Here is a 20,801-nt window from a genome sequence, read left to right on the forward strand (position 1 = left end):
CGAATCTGACCGATTGTCGTATCGGTTATTTTTTGGCCGCGAGTGCGGTTTATGTTCGCGTCGTTTTCAACGAGGATTCAGAACTCGGCGCGGCTCGTCGAGAGTCTCTTCTCGCGTTAAAAGGGGTCAAGGGAAGGGAATAGAGGCAGGCTGTTCGAGGATTAATAAGGGATCACCGGAGTCGGACAGATGGAAGGATAAACAAACCGAGCGTAATGAACGAGTCTGTGGAGAGCAGTCGGAGATAGAGTCGCGCCACTTATTGTCACGTCACAATCCCTCTTCCTTCCCTCCTCCCCCGGGGACGGACATATTAAATCAACTAAACGGATTCGTTCAGGAACTCGAGCAGTTGATTCCTTTGCCCAAGCCGAGTCTTTCTCGAAGTTGGGGCAAATGCAGATTTGCGATGGACCTGTTCACCGAGATAACTGTTGCTTCGCAGAGGGTTAGAGATAACCGTGATTGTGCAGAAATGCGTAAGAGAGGTTGGACGTAATTAACGATGATATGCCACCTCAGGGGACGTAGTTGGAGAAAGTGGGGGAGCGACCACTGCATAATTTCTCCACGTACAACAGAGATTGACACTGTATCTATCTGTCGTATCTGTTTCCATCGTGATTAGAATGAAAGTGTATCATTTTAGTGCCTTATTTTCTAATTCCATTTTCTGATTCTCCACAACATATTTTAAAATCTCTTGCCTCAATTTAAGACGTTTCTAGAAAATATGAAAAAGAGTAATCGAGCGTGATGAAAGGTAACAAAAACGTCCATGAAACGAGTTTATTGGACATGTTTCTCTCACGATCAATGTCTTTTTACGAATAATTTTCCTTTTTCTCCATGCATTTTCGAAGCTCTATCATTCCTGAACGAAGAAATGGTAGCCATGGGCCTGCTATTGATATTATAATGTGCAAAACTCTTTGATTTTTCTCCTGGCATTAAGTCTCACCGACTTACAATCGATCTCATTTATCCAATATCACTAGAGTTAGTTCATGCTCTTCATACTCGTTCCATTCTGTAACAACACTAGGACATATTTATTTAAAACATATTTCCAGGCAAAATGCAATTAGAATGTGCACGGATTACGCTCCAAGGAGACATTCTAACAATATCTGTTGCTTTACTAGAGATAGATTGTCCCTGATCTGTGGAGCCAATGAAAGTTATGGACGAAAATATACGTTTTATCAAACTCCATCCTTTTTTCTTTCTTTCCTTCTTTTTTTTTTTTTTTTTTTTTGGTGAAATTAATTGATACGAAGGAACAGTTGGGTGCAGTCAGTTTCAATTGGTTATTTTTCGTCACGGTTAACGTTTACCGGGTCACTGTTGCCTCGTTACCAGGGGACTGAAGCCAACTCTGTGAATTGGGTTAATGAGCGCGATGGTTCGAAAAAGTTGCGAGGGGAAGGATAAAAGTAGAGAGAATGCAAGATCTTTCTGATATCGTTAAGAATGTTTAGTTAGCTTAACTCAGACGAACTCAATGATTCCCATTAGAATCAAGTTGAATTATCTCTTTTCCTTTTTCTAAATCAAAAGATTCAACCGGGCGAACAATTTATTAATAGATTTAATAGATTTCTTTTAACGACATAAAACTTAATATTTAATAAATTTAATTTAATCTTTTCATCATGTAAACGAAACGTTACAAGACTCTCTGGCGCTAATTTCCATCCGAATTTAATACAAACTCGTCTCAAAAAAATTTGATAAACTTGCCTTTCCTTCTCCTATATATACAACGATTTATGCGATGATTAATCCCCGTACAATTTTTTCCACCCACAATAATACCTGCCTCGACAACGCATAATCATCCCCCAAAGCCAAAATCCCCAATCTGAAATTCCTCTTTCATCGACAAAATCGAAGGCAGTCCTAATGCCAGCAGGAAGAAGAAACAGAACGCGAGTTGCGAGATGGGATCTTCCCGCTAAATACGTTCGAGAGAGAGAGAGAGAGAGAGAGAGAGAGCGAAACACAAAGCCTCCCCCTCCCCCTCCACACAAAGCACTTTCGTTGGAGGGCAGCTCATCAAGGGGATTACGCCCCCTTCTGTCTTCGCGTCTGCGGTAAACGCAATCCATCAACCCTTCCTTTTTCGGCCTGATCCTCGAGTGGCCGGGTCCCTCTCCTCCCCCCCCCCTTACATACCCACGGCAGATTAACGTTTCAAGAATCGCGGAGTCACCGACGAAAATTACCGGGGCATTGACGATCTCCTAGGAATCGAGGAGTGCGGTGAAAGGATCAAGGATTACGACTCGTGTGCACTCTTGTTAAAAGATCCACGAGTATCCTTATGGGCTAACCGCGGTTCAGAATACAAAGAGCCTCATTGGGGAACACGTTCGCGGGGTCGGTTGTTCGCGACGATCGATTTTCGCTTTCGAAGTAATTGGAACGGTGGAGAAGAAAATATGATAGGATGCCAGATGGTTATGAAGATTATGCAATGAGAATTAATTTCCTTTAGAGAGAGAGAGAGAGAGAGAGAGAGAGAGAGAGAGAGAGAGATGTGTTGGAGGATCTTTTTATAATTTTTGTCCTTTTGAAAAAATTTGTCGCGTGATATAAAATTGTGTAAGTTTTGTTACCGTTTGATCTGAAAATAAAATAAAATGGAGAATTTTCGTATGGGAAAATAACCCTTTATTTGAATCACTCTGTAATAAAGAGAATTTTATTTCGTACAACATAAGCATTTTCTACGATTGTTAAAATTTCATTCAAGTTACGCGACGGTGCTGCCATCGCGGATAAGTTAAGCGCCGGGATGGGAGACGTTTAAGGGGGGGATGGGAGACGTGTAGGAAAATTCTTAGTGCAAATAGTATATTGTCTTAAAGGTTGTTCAACCAGGAATCGCGTGACACTCGTTACTCGAAGAGTAATTCTCAAGTTTAGACACCTTCCACACGAATGAGTATTATAGAAATAAACCTTGAAGAATGATTTAATTGTTTTAAACTTCAACCAAGAAAGTGGAGATGAAAGAAATAAATATCGCGATAAAGAGAAATTTATATGTTTAAAAGTTTTATAATATTTTTATATAAATAATTCTATAAATATAGAAGTAATTTTATTATCACAATATGATAATTTTTCGATATTTCGTAATTTATTTTCTTTCGTTATTTTCATCTCAAAGTACAATAATAATACACTTATCAAAATGATGAGAAATTTACTTAACCTCAAAAACATTACGTTACGAAACAGAATACGTTATGATACTCGTTCACTTGCAACACGTTCATCTATTCGCGTATTATTTTATCTGTTTTTTGAACGAAATACTCTCTTTCTCCGTATCGCGTACAAATTTTAATAAACCACCCGCAACCATCTAGGGAACAATCTCTGTTACGGTACATTGCGTGCACGATGAACGTTAAATGCGAACTCTGAACGACCAGTTCCCATTAATTCGAGGATCACGCGACACTGTATCGTATGCACATCGAGTATCGTCCCGGAAACGAATTTTCCTTTTATCAAACCTTTGCTTTGTTTCATTTTCCCTAACATAAAGATTTCGTTTCCACGGGCACGTTATTTGCAAATATGACAAAAGACAAAACTTATCTATCCGATTATTTTCAACGCGATATGGCAATATATGCAGAATAAGCAATCTCTTGTCACCAATGTTTTTGTAAACGTTTTAAATCGTAATCACTTTGCCAAGAGAAACGCGAAAACTGTCAATTACCATGGCAGATTAGCTGTCAATAAATGTAACGCGACATTTTTCCTCGCTGAGGAACGAGAGAGGAGCACGAATAATTCCTAACCAAACAAACTGTGGCGAGAATGGCGAGGCAGATGGCGCTCTCATCGTCGTGGATGATTATCGATGCTGTCTGCCAGTTTGCTCGAGCTGGTTCGGGAAGAAAGCGTCAAAGGATTTTTTCAGCGGGCGTTCATTAAGGGACCAAGAGTTTTTTTCCCCGCAGTCAAACTGTCGCTGTTTGTATGCGAGCCGGGGGAGGGGAGGGGATAGAAATAATTTATTTGCCTCCGCGTAGTCGAACGATTTCGCCTCGACGAAACGGCCGTTTCCTTTCGATTTTCTTCCTTTGCTTGCGGGACGACCGTGTTAACCCAACTCATCCTCTTTTTCCTTTCTTTTTTATGTTTCAGGTATGTACGCAGACTCGACTACCCTTAACTACGTACGTCCAACAAGTCGTCCAAAAAAGGATCGAGGTAAAGAGACGGAAATATTTTCTCGGATAAGATTTTTTAATGCTAAAAAAAATTGTTTATACAAAATCGTTATTCGTCAAAATTTCCATTATCTTCGGAAAAATGTTTTTTCCTTTCTTTTAAATTTTTGTCAAAAAAAAAAAAAAGTTCGATCAAGTATTTTTACATATATTTTCGTGACGATAAAGGAGAAAAACTTGAACTTTTAACGCCGATACATGGACTCGTTCCACTGATAATCCATTACAAACAATAGCTCGTCATCGTGGGAAGGCAATTTGAATTTTCAAAGTTGGCCGCACGATTTTTTTTTTTTTTTTTTTATTTCAAAGGACAGTGTCCACGCGAGGCGGAGATTTACCTTTGACCGTGACATGAAAGGAATTAGAGCTAATAAATTTCGGCAGTCGGCGACCGACTCCCCGTTCGATTCCGTGGAGTGTATCCAGGAGACGGCGATAATATACGATCCGGTTGAGCACGAATCACGCTAGCTGGAAACGCGCGAAAGAGAGATTCTCCGTGAGATTCAACGGTTCCCTGTCCCACCGGTCCTTTGATCTGGCCTACCCTTCGAATTTTCATTCCCTTCAAGCCCGCCCCAACTTTCCTCTGTTAATTTTTCTTTTTCCTAGCGGTGACACGACCCCGCCAACGGTAATAAGCGCGATCCTAGCTCCCTCTGCCTCTTTAAAAGGGAGGAATGCTTAACTTTCCTCTTCCCATATACGAAATATCGTCGAAATATATATATATATATAAGATTCTGAATGAATGAAGTTTAGGGGAGATTGATTTCGGAAGTAGAAAAAAATTGTATGGATTTTTGGTTTTAGAAAATTTTTTGAGAGAAGCGAAATTTAGAAATTTTCAATGGCCGATCTTTCCAATTTAACTAGTTGCAAGTTGCAGTAAACTTAAAATGCTTCAGATGGCGCTGTTGAGTTAGAGAATGGAAAAAGTTTATATAAAAGTTTTATTTCCAATCCAGTTTTATCAATTTCACATATTCATTTATATAATTATTTTATATTTTATGATATAAATAATTAGGGTCTCGCATGATTTGGAGCATCGATAATTGAAGAAGTATGAAAAGGTTTCACCTTCGATCCTTATTTAATGGAATCATGTTTAGGGATCGAATGTATGAAAGGAGGGAATGTATCTTCCATGATAAATCGAGTAATTGCAGCTTGCTGGGGATGAAATTATCGGGTTACATCGAGCCACCCCTGCATGTCATGTAAAAAAATAAGCAACTCGATCCTACCAGAGATTTCGAGATAGCCGATGTAGTTGCATAACAAGCTGTCATTCGTCAAGATAATAGAGACATCAGTGGGAAAAGACAACGATTACTAATACCACGATTAAAATATTTATCATCATATTTATAAAAATATATATCTTGATTTATAATCAAAAAAAAAAAAAAAAAAAAAAATCAACAAACAAAATTGTAGGATTAATTTCTTTGAAACGAAAGATTGTTTCATTAATCGAGTCTTTATCCGTTTTATTGCTTTATTCTTTTGAGCACAGAATATATTTTCTCTAATAATTACTGTAAATATAGAATCTTTCTTGAGGATTCAATTGCAGCGATTTAAACAAAGACACCATTGTCTCCCAGAAGTATTCTTATTAAATAGATAATGAATTCAATTGGGTTTCAGTAACTTTCCATAAATATTACAAGCTTGTTACTTATTCCACGGCAATTTCACTATTTAAACTTGTAGCATCGCCGGTCTTTCCTCTGCGACGGGCTCCACCAGTAATGCTCTTGGACAACGGCCAAGTAGCCTAGTTCCTCTTTCTTATCTTCTCATCGTTTAATTCCCGATTATCAACCTTCAAAGGAATTGAAAATCTTGGAAAAACAGTGGATCGACGGCTCAGCCAAACGGAACAGTTACATCGATAATTAATCGTTTCTTATCCGAATAAACTGGTTTCCTGGATCAATATCTGTTTTATATCGATAATACACGAATCGCAAATAATTTTCCCTTCATCTCTTGATCCATTAAAACCTTCCACATTGTCGTAGATATATACGCAACATTTGCTTTTACATATTAATTAAAATTTTGTCCTACTAATGGAAATCGTTATCCCCATTATTTCTTGCAAGTATCTCATGGAGAGAAGCACCAACATTACGTAACTTTAGAGCCTCAAAGAGGATAATAATTATAATTAAATTAAATGAACGAATATTTCACAGTAATATTCCTCTCTACAAAATTTTCTTACATTTCGAATTGTTTAAATATTATATCGTTTAACTTCGTGGTTAATTAATTTTAAATTTAGAATTCAGTGGACCAATCCCACGCCCTTGTTGGACAGGCGGTGTCCATAGTCGGACACGATCGTTTCGAAATAACAGCTGGTCAAAAAATAATGCTTCAGGCGGGGACAAGCGAAAAAGGGGTTGAAGGGACAAGGTGGCGCGACGATAGGCAGAAGAGCAACTCCGTTGACAGCACCCTCCGCGACGGTGTGGCGTGAGCGGAGGACACAATGAAAATAAAGCGAGTTGAATGCAACGTGCTATCCTTTTGAGGAGTCCTTCGTGTCCGTCGTTTCTCGGAATTTCCATAATCTCCGCGGTCGAATACACGGTCCAGACCGTGGTTTTATTTCCTGCTGCTGTTCTCCTCTCTTCTTTTTTTTTTTTTTTTTTAGAGCCCTTGAAGCTCTTGAAAGTGGAGGGGTTAAAAGAGGAAGGATGACTGTCAATCAAGATGCGCTTTCCCCGGGGTTGAGGGGAGTGTATTTCAACGAGACTACGAGAACACCGTATTATCAGAATTAAGAAATCGTTGTTTAAAAATTTATTTTCCAATAAATGTCAAATATCGAGAGAAAAAATATATTTTCGAAATAAATAAATGCATTTTAAAGTTTCCAAGGTAAAGGCCGTGAATATTGTTTCATGGACGGTAAAATATCCAAGCACGTGTTCCGTGTAATTTATTATTACTACGTAATTGCTACGTAAATAAACACACGAGAACGGACTTTATCTCAAGTTTAGTGAAACGCTGAGACGTGTGTAAATACACGATCCTTAATGTGTTAATTTCAGTGTATCGTTGCATTGTATCGCTCTTGTTGTATACCTTTATACCTGTACAACTTGAGCATTAATTTCCTTATATACATATATATATATATCCATAAATCCTCAACTTTCTATGTACACAAGAACGAGATATAATAATACGAGCAAAAATAAAATAAAACGTTAAAAAAAAAAAATAATAACGAGAAATATAGATATTAACCTCAAAGTAACGTGACAGTCTACAGATAATTAAACAAACGAAAAGTAATAAACCACTATATCCATAATCCAGTCAACCGGAACAGAAGCACAAAGGAACGAGCAAACAACTCTTTCGCGCTTCTTTCTTATTAATCGAACTTACAATAAACTGTGGAGAAGCGGCACAGTATTCAACGAAGATGATTACTCCCGCCAGTCATCCGGCCAAAGAATAATACGCCGGACTCGAGGGGGAAAGGGTTTAATAAGTTTTCCAATTATTGTCGCTCGATATCATCATTCCCGTTGAATTGGGACACGGGGAATGGCCGGGATGGCTAGCTCGAGGGATCAAACGGGCGAGACTGTCATGGCCACGTGTTAAGCGACCTCCAACGGTTGCTCACCCCACCCTATCACTTTCCCCCTCTCTCTTCCTCTCACTCACCTTCTCCTTCGCGCGCGCGCTTATTGGTCGAAGCTAGACACGTCGAACGAACGAGGCTTGCTGGAATGAAGAGTGCACGACGCTCTTTTGACATCGGTTGAAGGATCTGTTTGGCCGATAAACAATTCTCGTGGACGGATGTGGAATAACAACCGGATTGCTGACGAGCAGTTGAGAAAATTGCTTCTAAGAAAATTTTTACGTAAATGGAAGGGACGTAGAGGTTGTTTTAAATTGTTTGCTCGATGTCAAGAGGTACGATTATTGAACGAGGAAAAATATTTATTCAGCGAGAAAACATTAATAGGAGGAAATGGCGTGTTTATCGCGTCGCTTAGGAACTCGAACGAGTTCTTTAGATTTTTTTTTTTTTTTTTTACGTCATTATATGGAAAAAAGGTAATATAAGATATTACGAAAGAATTATATACGAAATATTTTAAATTCCAAATTATTATTTTTGTTACATTTGTTTGAACAACCGTTCAAAAATATCGTTCTATATAATATCAAGAGGAAATATTCTCTTGTATTTTTCATCTCTGATCGTTCAAAGAAACAAAATCTAAACAGCAATAAGATAGATTTATCTATCCATTTCTCGAGGAAGTAACGTTTCATCTTGATATTCTAAGTCGAGTAAGTCTTTTGATATTCGACTGACCTGATGCCTTTTCATGATCTCGAGATGGCATGCCCTTGTAGCTTTGCGTTTCCTCGATACACAGAGGCTTGCCAAAACTTTTTGGCCAAACTTATTTCAATTCCAATCTCTATCCCTCTAATCCTGTTTCAATATTCAAACAAATAACGAAATTTCTGCTTTTAAAAATCTCGCGATTGAAGATTATTTTCATATGAAATGAAAATCATAAGTAAAATTACTCGCGTGTGATTTTCTGTTCCATGTGCAAACCAACAGCGGGGAAAAAAAATCACTGTGAAAATTGGCGAATATCGGCCTATAAAAACCACGATCTAATCGTAATTTCCATCTCTTTCCTGGCGTTTAATTTTCACGGAATTATCCGGCGAACGAGTAGCAAATATTTTCCCCTCCTCTTTCCTTTTCTCATCTACGCGAAAATATCGAAGCGCTGGTCGAACACTGGTGGAAAGAAAAGTGAAGCGTGGAGGGAAAGAGAAAAGGATTTCGAACTCGACTGACAACGAGAATTATTTCATTTTATCTCGTTGAAAGATCGGTCGCGAGTTTCATCGGTGGTTACCTTCCCCCCCCCCTCTCTTTATCTTTATTTCGTCGCTCTATCTCTGTTCTCGATCACTTTTCATCTTTCGATCACTCAAACTTTCCATTTCTGCAAAATAATGGATTTTGCGAGAGTATTAAGGAAAATATACGGATGTTTTGAAATAAATAAAAAAAAAAAAGGTTTTTTTCGATTATTTATCGATGGAATACCATCGATATAAAGGTAGTAATCTTTATTCGAGCTAATATTATCTCAAAAATGCGTGAATCTTAGTATAAATATTTTCTTGATTAAACAAATATTGGTAATATTGATATCGTTTTATAAATATAAAAAAGGAATTTAAACAATTCTTTTATTTATTCTTCAAATAAAATACATAAAAACGTTACACGATTCTCAAAATATTTATATTGATATACCCATCAACTATTTCGACAACAATATATGAAGCTCATAACCTATTTCCGGTATAACATGAAAACTGGAAATTTCTTGTGACATAATAAATAATCATGAATGGAATCTAAATATCAATCTTATATATCATTAATACATTCTGTTAAGACAAACTATCTGACTTCTTCCGTTTGTTCCTATTCGAAATCTTTGTTAACTCGATTTTTAAATAATGACGATATAACCATAGTTATAACCTCAATCATAATTTGATTTCCCGTTTAACATAAATTTTAGAATATTACATTTAGAATATAAAACATATATTGAACTTATTGCCACGTATAAAGAAAACTCTATTTCAAGGAACTATTAGCTCAAAAATTTATATCTACGTTTACTCTAAACTCTAACATAGTACTATTGTTCGTCGGTGTCACACAATCATAATAGGCAATGTAATAAGTATTATCCATTTTTTAAGAAAGAGAATTTTTATTTTGTTTAAAATAATCATACGATAAAAATAACAACAGATTCTATCATATATGAATAATTCTTCGGAATCTATGTATCATATCGAGGTATATGTGATAACCTATAAAAGTGGTTATGCAGTGAATTAATAAGGTACTTATTTTCCTCTGACAAAGGAATAGACTTTATATTTAACAATCAATATCTACTGTCTTTAGCGTAGGCGTAGTTATAGGAAGTTATTTTGTAATTTAAACAGTATCTATATCATCGTTCTTTAGTAGAATCGGATTATAACTCTTGTTTCGTTTGAAATAGAAGAAGCAGGTATAGTAGAAAATTAATAGCATGGGAAAATCTATTTTCTCCTTGTTTCATAGGTATAACGACTTTTCAGCAAACTGCAATTGCCATTTTCTTTAATTAAACCGACTTGTATATATATTTTTTATACAACGTGAAAAAATTATTAACATGCGTTTTTTTGAAAATTTTTTCCCGAAAATCCATTTACCCATTTTTTAAAATACATTAAAATATCCCTGGACAATTTATTCTTTGTATCCAGTACATCGATTCATATATCTTAAACCAAACCTAACCTCGAATCGTACGACTTGATAGACTTGTCTCTCTCCGTCTTCTTTCGAAGGATATTTCAGTTCATCTTTCACGTATATACGTACATGAGACGCGCATGCGCGAAGAGATGTCGGTCTCTCCACACCAGCGTAAAAGGATACGATGGATCCAGTAAAGTGTCGTATGGTGCTTGACTTCATAAATAAAGATTCCCCAGTGCCGGCCCCTATCAGAGAGGCTTTTTAAAATCTACTCCACGCAGAGAGAATGTGTAATACAACCGGGAAACGCGCGCGCGCACCATCCTAACCTATACTGCAAAGAGATGCGATCTTCAACTGCTGATTCCTTTTACGCTCTCCTCGCTCCGGCAAATATCCGGAGATCGACCATAGACATTTTTAATTTCGTTTTTTGAGAAGAATCTCTTTTGACCACGGTCGGAAACATCGCTTCCTTGAACCGTATTTCGATGGTAATACGAATGGATCAGAAATGGGTTATGGATCATTTCGAATTTCTTTATGACTTTTATCCAATAGTAACGTTATAAAGAGGATATGAGGAATTTCGAGGGGTCGATTTTAGAATGGTCTGATAATGTTGAAGAAAGATGAGAGAAATTTTGTGGTTATTTTAATGTTGTCGTGGTATGAAATGTTCCAGCAGTACGTAAGATTTCTTTTCTTTTGGTTTAGATCCTTGGGTTGGGTAATTAAAATAAATTCTCAACAGTTTTGTGTCTTGTTTGTACGTCAAAATGACAGGGAATGTAGGAATTATCGTAGGAAACAAAAACGTGTAATACGTAGGGAAGATGAGAAAAATATGAAGAATTAAGCGACATAATTCTTGGAAAGAATATCCTGCTGCGAATGGTACAAGTATCTTTCTATCTTGTCGGTTTACACATGCTGTTTCCACACGACCGTGTCTCTCTTTGAAAAAATACATTAGTACAAGATAATATTTTCAACCAATTCCCCATCTCGAAGAATACATTACATCTCAAGAATTTGTGAGTGGAAAGAAACATGAGAGGTAAATAATCGAAAGACAATGATAACAAATCAAAATATACGATTGAAAGTCTCATTCTTTTAGGACATAGGAAATAGAAATAAATTAATCTCTATCTCAACTATTTATCTACAAATAAATTTTGTTCACTTATTTTTTTATTTTTTTTTTTATCGTCACACACAAAGAATCTTTAACACAATGATTCAAAAAAATCAAATAAAATTATTCGCGTATCGTAAAGTAAGCAAACAATCGTATTGAAAGCAGCGTGAAAGAATTTAACCGAAAGTTAAGATTGTATACCGGAAAAGACCCTTTTTCATAAACAGCCCAAGGCGTAGTCCACGGAATATCATCATGCACAGTGGTTGGGATCGACGTAAAACTGGCGTCGCTTGCCGCGCGCTAACAAGACGGTAGTTACGGTGTCATTACTTTTATGGAGGTTGCTCGTTGTTACTGCGTAATAGCACGAATATGGTGAAAGCATCAAGTGACCATCTGAATGTCTCACTTCGTTAGGCTCGACGCTCAAAGCCGGTCCTCCTCTATAACCGCGCGAATAACTTCCTCTTTCAAAGTCTCACTACTTTTCCAACATACATACGTTGCCCTTAAAACAAACCGAAAGAAATACGAGAAAATAGCGAAGATAATATATGTATTATATACACTGATATATCAATATTAACATAATTGATTAATTATGACAAATCATATTTGTAGGATTCTTTTTTTTTAAATTATAAATTTAACAAAAGTTTTAAATATTAATTTACAAACGACGAATTGAAACGTATAGATTGTAACATTTATAGGTTAGATTTATAGATTAAAGTGATCATTTGACTAATTTGGAAATTTCATTCTTCTTCGTCGTAAAAATCTCAATTGCATTTTACTTTACAAGATAAAAATATAAAATATTAATAAGAACAATTCGATCATTTTAAGTAGGCTAAAAAAAAAACTTCGTGTATCGGTGACTTTAAACCTTATTCCCAATAGATGATACGACGTGAATACGAGGCACGTGTGATCCTAGGTGCGGCTAAATTAATTAGTGTCCCCGCGTAGCGCTTCGGTTCACGACCTCGTAGCTATCTTTTCCGCCACGTATCCACCTACCATCATTGATGTATATATACTGTTAGTGCAAGAAGTTGAACGATTTCATCTCACTTCAATTCCCATTATCACCCAATGGATATCCGCGGCCATGATACTCCTCGATCCTCTCATTACATCGTCGCGGAAGTTGGCGATGAAGTTGCCGTACAGCTATCGAGAAAAACGAACGAGAAAATCTCGAATATCTGCGCGTAGTAAAAGAACGAAGGAAGAGGAGGAGGAATGGAGGGAGGAAGGATGGGAGGGGAGGGGATGGCGGGGAAAATTTGCCCCGATAAAAGAGCATTCTTCGTTGAAAAGTTTATAATTACACCAGGGATCGCGAAAACAATCTTACTGTAATTATATATGGTTTACAGGGGAGAACAGGGCTTCTCTGTCGCGATATCTCTGCCTCTGAACGCGGACATTGAATGTGAGATTACTCTATAAACGCACTTGTGAGACGATTTTTATTTGAATTACACTAGAAAACCATTTATACGCGAGGGAACAGTTTGCTCTTTGTGCGGCAAGATTTTTTTTTTTATATTAAAATAAATGGCTTCTTTGTTTGTTTGTAAAATTTCAAACATCATCGTAATTATAAGGATATAATTTGAGTATTAATAGTAATTTACCTTGTTGTTGCTTCGACATCTAGAAACGTCAAAAGGGAAGAAAAATTCGCATGAGATCCACGTTCGTCTTTGATGTATGTCCCTTGAAGGTACGGCAGGAAACTGGCCAATTGTTTCAACGTCCAGTTAGTGGTGCTAGTTGCCTTCTTGCGGTGTGATCATCTGACCTGTGTTTCGCGAAGGAGACGCAAACGTAGCCAGGAAGTAGCCCTCTCTGTAATTAGCGTCTTCGTTCGGCTCTTTGACAAAGCTGCGCTCCTAACGAGCACCGACTAACAAGTAGCCCCAATCATTAGAAAACCTTACGTCCATTACCTGAATAACCTTTCTGTCTCTCTCTCTAGAACTATTTGTTGGCGAGTTTCTGTGACCTATTGTGATCGCGTATACCGCACGATTTCGTTACGAAGAAAATCAAGAGAGAATTGAATGATCGAGCGTCTAGATGTTAAATTAGGTTAGGTTAAATTCCACAAATATTTTGACATAATTCGTAATTTTACATGAGAATATATATATCGTGATAAGATAAACGTAATGGAAGAGAGAATGTACAAGTGTGGAACATGCAAATATTGAATTTACTTGTCTTCTGCACAATCAAAATCGCATCTCGTCGAATCACGTCACACTCTAACTTCGACAGTTTTGTCGCGAACAACTGGGGCACACTTGCGCCACCATGCAGATGCGAAACAGCAATCATAAAAACAGTGTTGGAGCAAGAGAAAGGATGAAAGATGCGAAGAAGTGGGGTTAGACGAAGGAAAAAAACTTGCGAAGGTGAGAATAAGGAAAAAGGGGAAGCGTTATTACGCGACTCGTGTGATTTACATACGTTACATATTCACGACCGTTTCACGTAACTTGTTCGTAATCTTTTATTTTACATGACAGTGTTTTGTGAATGAAAAAAAATAAGGAAGACAAAGTCAGACGTAAATATAACCTGAATTATGCAAAATGTCTTTGAAAATAAGAGGAAAATAAAGTGAAACATATATCGAATTATGATATTCTCTGCCTACATATAATACTTTAGACAATTATATATGATCTTGAATGAGTTTAAACTATTGATCAATGAACTCGTCTGTTTACCTTCAATTTTTAAAATTTTTTTTTTATTTTAAAAATGTTTGTTTCTCTAAAAATTAAGAAAATTTATATATAAATGGACAAAAAAAATGAAAAACGAGAAAGCTTATAAAGAAAAGTTAAAGGGAGCAATTTTCTCAGGGACACTCTATAGATTGCATTCATCGTTGCCCTTCTGAATGTTTCATTTACAGATGGATCGTTTATTATTTCACCGAACGATGGCGGTGCAGGGACGCGTATTTCCCTTTCGCATTCGAAAACGTTGCCTCGTGTGCCGCGATGACATATGGAATATTTAAAAATCCGCGACGCACGCCCGCTGGGAGGAATAATTTTTCAGAATTTTCGAGCTCGACCCCGTTCCCTGAAAATAAATGACATGGAGACCCTCGGTTCCTCACCTAGTTTCACTCTTGGGACGTCCGTCGATTCCTTGTGTCGATTTCCAGAAGAATATCGACATATTTGGAAAGATATAGCTTCAGATTTTCATGTTTCATTCGCGCAACTGTCTTATTTTACGTGTGACAAAATTTGAAATACATTTGGATCTTGTTGAGACCCTTGCATTTCTTATGCATGAGATAATCATATAGATACGATCTACACATCTATATATATATATATGAAATAACCATTAATAATTTTAAAATAATAAATACGAATAATTAATTGAGAGGCATCAAACGAGGCTTATCCGCTATATATTACTTACAAAGTCGAATTATTTCAACGTTCACAGTAAACCTCTCAAAGAACAAACATTTTATGACAAGAAAGCCGCAAGGGTCCCTTCAAACAACCCTGTACATAATACTCCCCTTCTTATATTTTCAAGCACCTCGTTCCACCCTCGATCGCATAGCTAATCGATTCGTTAATTACCTCCCCGGTGACACGGATAAAAAACAAAATCAAAGCGACCGTCAACGAGCCCTAACACAGCCCCTACCACTCCTCTTTCCGCATTGTTACGAGCGTCCATCACAAGAGTCTCCTCCACTCGACAGATGAAATTACGACCAGTTTATTATTTTTCTCTTCTCTAAATGATTAGCATCCACAAACCATCCATGATCTCCTCTGGATAGGTATGATGGGCGTAAGACAAGTATCACCTACGTGACGTGTTTGAGAGGTCTGAGAGGTTAATCGACCGAGAATAACTTAAAAAAGAAAAAAAAAGGGGGAGAAAAAATATATGCACGACAAAGCAGAAAATAAAAAAAAAAAAAAAAAAAACACGAGTAAAAAGCACCATCACTGGAATAATGAACCAACGAAACCGCGATGCTCGCGATGATCCAAAGACAGCCGAGTTGTGAGAGCAATGCGTTCCAAGATTGTTTGACTTACTTCAACTAGCGCAGGTATTATACGCAAGAAGACCGCGAGTGGCGTGAGTGTCGCTCGTTCCGATCCCCATCCACGTCTGTTTACAGTGCGTGCGGACGAGGGGATTTTAGAGCAAGTTCGTGGCCACGACTTCCTTTGCGGTGCCAACTATAAAGAGAAGCCGCTCTGCGGGGAGAAGTCAGCATGCGATAAGCGAACGGCAGACAGACAAGGGAGGGGCGATAAAGGGCGGCCCGTTCCAGAGAAGGATAGTCGTATGCTGTTCGCCGATTCGGTTTCTGTCGTTGCTGCTGTTGTCCCCGAGAATCTAACCACCGGCTGCGCCGCATCTGGTGTCGCGGAGTTCGTCTATCCACTTGCTATCACTTCACTTGCGTGGCCACGAGAGGGGCAGCCTGCCGTTATTGCAAATTCGACAAAACTGGCGGTCCAATAAAATCGGTTAGCGAATTTGCCAAGAATTTGCTGAAACTCTGATGATTTATTGTCCATGTGGGGCTCAGTTATCGCATAATCGGAAAAAAGTAGCAGCAACGGTTTGAGTTTCAAGAATTTTAAGTGTATATTGAAGTTTAAATGATTTAGTTATTTATTCGGATACAATTGAATTTGTATCGATATTTTATATATACATTTTGATGAGAAAATATCTCTATATCGTAAAAAAACAGATTATATTTCAAAACAAAATTTCTCCGTTGTCACCTGATGCCAACCATGCGCCGTATGGCAAGTCTGAAAAAATGGCAGCAGTAACGTGGCTGCGTAATCGCCGTGGATCGGGTTGAACAATAGCAACGAGGAGGTCGAGCGGACCATTTAATCGCGAGACACGATACCACTGCTTGACACCTCGTAAAAACTTTAATCAAACTTAATGATGGCATTAATTTCGCGCTGGAGCTCTCGCAACCTAGCTAGTGTCACGGTTTATCACTTTTCGACGTGAGAACTGGCCACGCCGGTGGCTGTTGCGCGCGCACGCTTCGAATTATTACAAGCAGTGCGTTCAACGGGCTCATAATGAGAATTTTCACCGCGTGACGACAAACACGGTCGCTTAATACGATCGAAATCGAATTAACCGCGAATGTGTATCAGGACCCAGTTACGGTTCAAGACTAATTTGCTTAACGATATCATTGAAGTTATTTATATATTTTATTCTATATAATTTGTAAATGACAAAATGTTCTTTTATGGAAAGATTCGTGTATGATAGAGATGCAAGTGCTCATTATTGATTATTATTTAACAATATCGATTATATAATTGATATTAACAGTAACATATTTACATAGTTTTTTTTCTTTGCTTTTACCTGCTCGATTGAAATTGGATACGCAGAGGTTATGTTGATCTGGATCTTATGTCTTTGTCTTACAAAGATGTCTACACAGAGATGCAACAGGCATGTGCAAATGTATCGTAACACGAATGAAAGAAATGTGTTCATTTAAATTAATATGTTTGAATATTATTCCCTGAAGTGTGGCACAAGAAATGCGTTGATATTAGCAGAATTGTAGCTCGAATGATATTACTATGCGCGATGCTATAACGTTTCATTTAGGATTATCATTATTTTGAACAATTGTAATGCATGGGATGTGAAAATGGGATGAGGGGAACAAATGGGTTTGTACTGAAGTTTGTTGGTCTCGAAGGAAATCACTTACATTCTTATGTTAGAATGCTTGCAAAATTTCGTTTACTCTTGTAAGTATACTCTGCGCAAATATATAATTAGGAAAGCTCAAATTATAAAGTTTGTACTTCTATGAAACTTTATTTTTCAGATAATGAGATAAAATATATATATATATATATATATATTTTAAAATAAAACGTAATGAAATGAAATTACTCATAATAAAACTTTGCGATTATTGTAAGTACGCCATTTGTGTTTAATCGTTTATGTAAAATTTAAATATAGATTCAATGGTTTATGGTACATTTAACATTCCGAGTGTCAGTCCAATTGTCAATGATACATTTGCACACGTACTTAATGTATTTAACGTATGTTATTATTTAACTGAAAATATGATCTTGTTTTTTGCAAATGAATCAATTAAATAACGTTTTTTAACTTAATTGCAGTGAAATTTTCACTCTTATTTCTTACATGCAAGTACATAATCGAAAGTGCTACTATTACTTTGCTTGATATTCTTCAAATTTTAATATTTTTAATATTTCAAATATGAAAGAAAAAAGTTTGATACAAAATAAAAAAAAAAGAGAAGAAGAAATTCAAATCTCTCGATCTTCATCTCTCTCTCCAAAGATTTTTTATCCCTTCATCGAACAGGGAACATTATCATCGACACGCGACATTAAACGATCCAGACGAAACACGAGGTGAAAACATCCCAGTAGTGCGTCATCGATTTCACGGAATGCGCTCGAAAAATCGCGGCAGCCGTCGCTCGCCCGATCATTTTAAACGACATAATTGCTCGGCGAGCGAGCGGAGCGAGTCGCGTCGTTTTCACGGTCCATCTTCCACGGTGAATCCCCTATGGCGTGCTGCACGTCATAAAGATCCGTTTGCGAGCATAGAGACAGAGGGAAAGGGGGAGGGAAAAGGAACTCGAGCGTCGAGAGGAGCGCCGCTCGCGTGGTGAAAGAACGAAACAGGGGCGAGGCCATATTGAAAGGGAACGCGATACAAGCGCGCACGAGGAGGGGTGTTTATTAAATCTGCCGGTTAAAAGGAATTAATTCCGTATCGGCATTCGTCCGCAAAAATTCGAAGGGCCGATAAGCGGCGCAACTTGTGCTCCACGGGGGCACAGGGGGAGGGAGGAGGGAGAGGGCTCATTGTCAGAAATGAGAAACTCTCTATCTTTGTCTTTTTTACGTTTCGTTCATACCGACGTGTATATATATCTGGTATGTCTCTCTGCTTTCTTTTTTTTTTTTTTTTTTTTTTTTTTAGACGCGATCAAAAGGAGACGGAGAGAGATGGGGATTTATGGGAGCTCGATACGACGCCGGAGGTTATTGATCGGTTGATTTATTGGACAAGTCGAGTGTCGCCTCTTCCTGTTTTTTTCAACTTGTTCCTGTCTCGCTCGGTGAAGAAATTTTGATGAATCGAAAATGATATCTATTTTTTCCTTTCGACAGACGGTACTTCTTTTTTTTTTTTTTTCAGAAATTTTTAGAATTTAAATTTAAGTGAAATCCTTGGAAAATTATTTTCTAAATTTCGCGTAAAGAATATTAGGTTTATTTTTTGAGAAATGGTTGTACGTTTAAATTATCGAGGGGCAAATATCGTGGCAATCATACCCTGTATTTATTTGCGCATATGTAACATTTTAGATGTAATACAGTCGTAATATACGAAACGAAAAGGATCACGTGCACACTCGAATTGATCGTAATCGCGAATTCGGAATCGGTTCACGGAACTGATTTATCAAATGGCAATAGACAGCGATTATCCCTCGTCTTCTCGCATGGTGTTCCATCGATGTACAAAATTCGTTTGACACGCAACGAATTTCAAACAATCTTTAATGACACGTCTCAAAGGGTGTACTCCCTTCGCGAAAACAGACAATTTCACTGGTACCCGCTCATTAAGTGTCACGTATCGCCTTCGACACGAACGAAACGGACTAGTTTTCACACGACACGCGCATTTTGGCGCCACCTTGTCCACGCATTTGAGAGGTTAACGAAAATAAAACGGTGTCTTGAAGTTTCATGGATAACACGAATGCAATGGTAGTGTGTGATCGATGTTTCGTATTGTTGGAAAATATTTGAAACACGTTTGATGGTCCGGAAACAACGAATGCAGCGAATGAAAAATATTAATGCGCATTGCTCGCGTGCAGCGTGAATGAGGTTAGGTGTGGCTATCACGAAATAGATTTGCAAAAGGTCTAATGCATATAAATGAACGCGCAATTGAAATTATTTTTTCCTATCTAATTGTGAAACGTGTAATCAGTATTTAAGAACACATTCCATAAAAACGAACAACACTATACTTTTAATACCAGTCGGAAAATTAAAAAAAAAAGAAAGAAAAAATATCAAGTATTCTTTTCCACTCCTTTCGCGCACTCACTTTGCACGCCAAACTTCCATAAAACAGAAAAAATAATACTCTACGCACGAGAAGAGCACCATCTCGACATAACCTCACAAAGTTTGTGGCACAAAAAGCAAATAGACACGTTCACCTCAGAGCCCGGAGCAAATAAAAAAAAAAAAAGCGGCGCCTTACTTTCACTTTTCTCCCCCGTAAAAAGCGGCCGTATTTACCCGCGTTACACCAAGAAACTCCGCGTATTAAAGTTCGCTTTCCTTTTTTTCCGAAGCAGCACCTCGTACGATCTCAGCGCCACCCATCGTCTTTGCTTCGCGCAGATTGCGGCCACGAATGAAATTTCCGCGGGTTCGTTACATTTCCACGGCAAGACGACGCGGAGATTTCGCGAGAGAGAAAGAGAGAGAATCCTTCTGGTGGCGCGTTATTACGCGAGATCGTGCAACAAAGTCGCTGCAAGAAACATCAAAGAGGGGTCGGTCCTTGTCATAAAGCGTTCGCCGATTCCGTTTGTCCGTCGCATCAAAAATGAATGGCACCGCCGCGAAACGGAATACAATATAGTCGTGGCACGCGAAATATCCTTGTTTCCCCGCCGGAAATCGAAATTACTCTTCCTCCTCCTCCTTCTTCACCTCCTCTTCGCTCCCCCACCTCGTTCCATCTCGCTCACGATCGCTTCGACAAAGCTTCTTCTCGCCGAAATGAAGACGGCTCGTTGTTGTTGTTGAACGCGTATTAAATAATTTTCTATTAAAGCTAACATCGACACGACGAAGCGTCGTTTCGAGTCGAATTGGAACAATTGGCAAAGTTCAAGTCATTTGAAGACTTTCCTCTTTACCTTTAATTTACT

The 20,801-nt window shown here is 37.9% G+C and overlaps 1 protein-coding gene and 2 long non-coding RNA genes across 9 annotated transcripts in view; 1 reads left to right on the plus strand and 2 right to left on the minus strand.

Moving 5' to 3' along the window:
- Window positions 1–7,143, plus strand: part of LOC100871615 (uncharacterized) — a 503,962-nt gene extending 496,819 nt beyond the window's left edge. For 5 of the 7 annotated variants that reach the window (XM_086911195.1, XM_086911188.1, XM_086911189.1 and 2 more), the window contains one exon: window positions 6,937–7,143. In XM_086911195.1, coding sequence (XP_086767321.1) covers window positions 6,937–7,066 — 130 coding nt within the window. In that variant the 3' untranslated portion in view covers window positions 7,067–7,143. Of the gene's footprint in view, window positions 1–4,173; window positions 4,240–6,936 lie in introns of all 7 variants that reach the window. The other 2 variants (XM_086911193.1, XM_086911194.1) reach the window with 1 other exon arrangement.
- LOC147657157 (uncharacterized) overlaps window positions 1–20,801 on the minus strand; it is a 92,391-nt gene that overhangs the window by 26,669 nt on the left and 44,921 nt on the right. The window lies entirely within an intron of this gene.
- Window positions 11,800–13,627, minus strand: LOC147657158 (uncharacterized). Its single transcript, XR_015292988.1, has 2 exons — window positions 13,414–13,627; window positions 11,800–12,943 (listed from the first exon to the last, which is right to left on the minus strand). It is a non-coding gene; the product is annotated as an uncharacterized LOC147657158 (long non-coding RNA).

The sequence above is a fragment of the Apis florea genome, unplaced genomic scaffold (assembly GCF_048593485.1).
Source record: "Apis florea isolate Af1SG1 unplaced genomic scaffold, ASM4859348v1 contig_3203_pilon, whole genome shotgun sequence".
In the NCBI taxonomy this organism is placed as follows: Eukaryota; Metazoa; Arthropoda; class Insecta; order Hymenoptera; family Apidae; genus Apis; species Apis florea.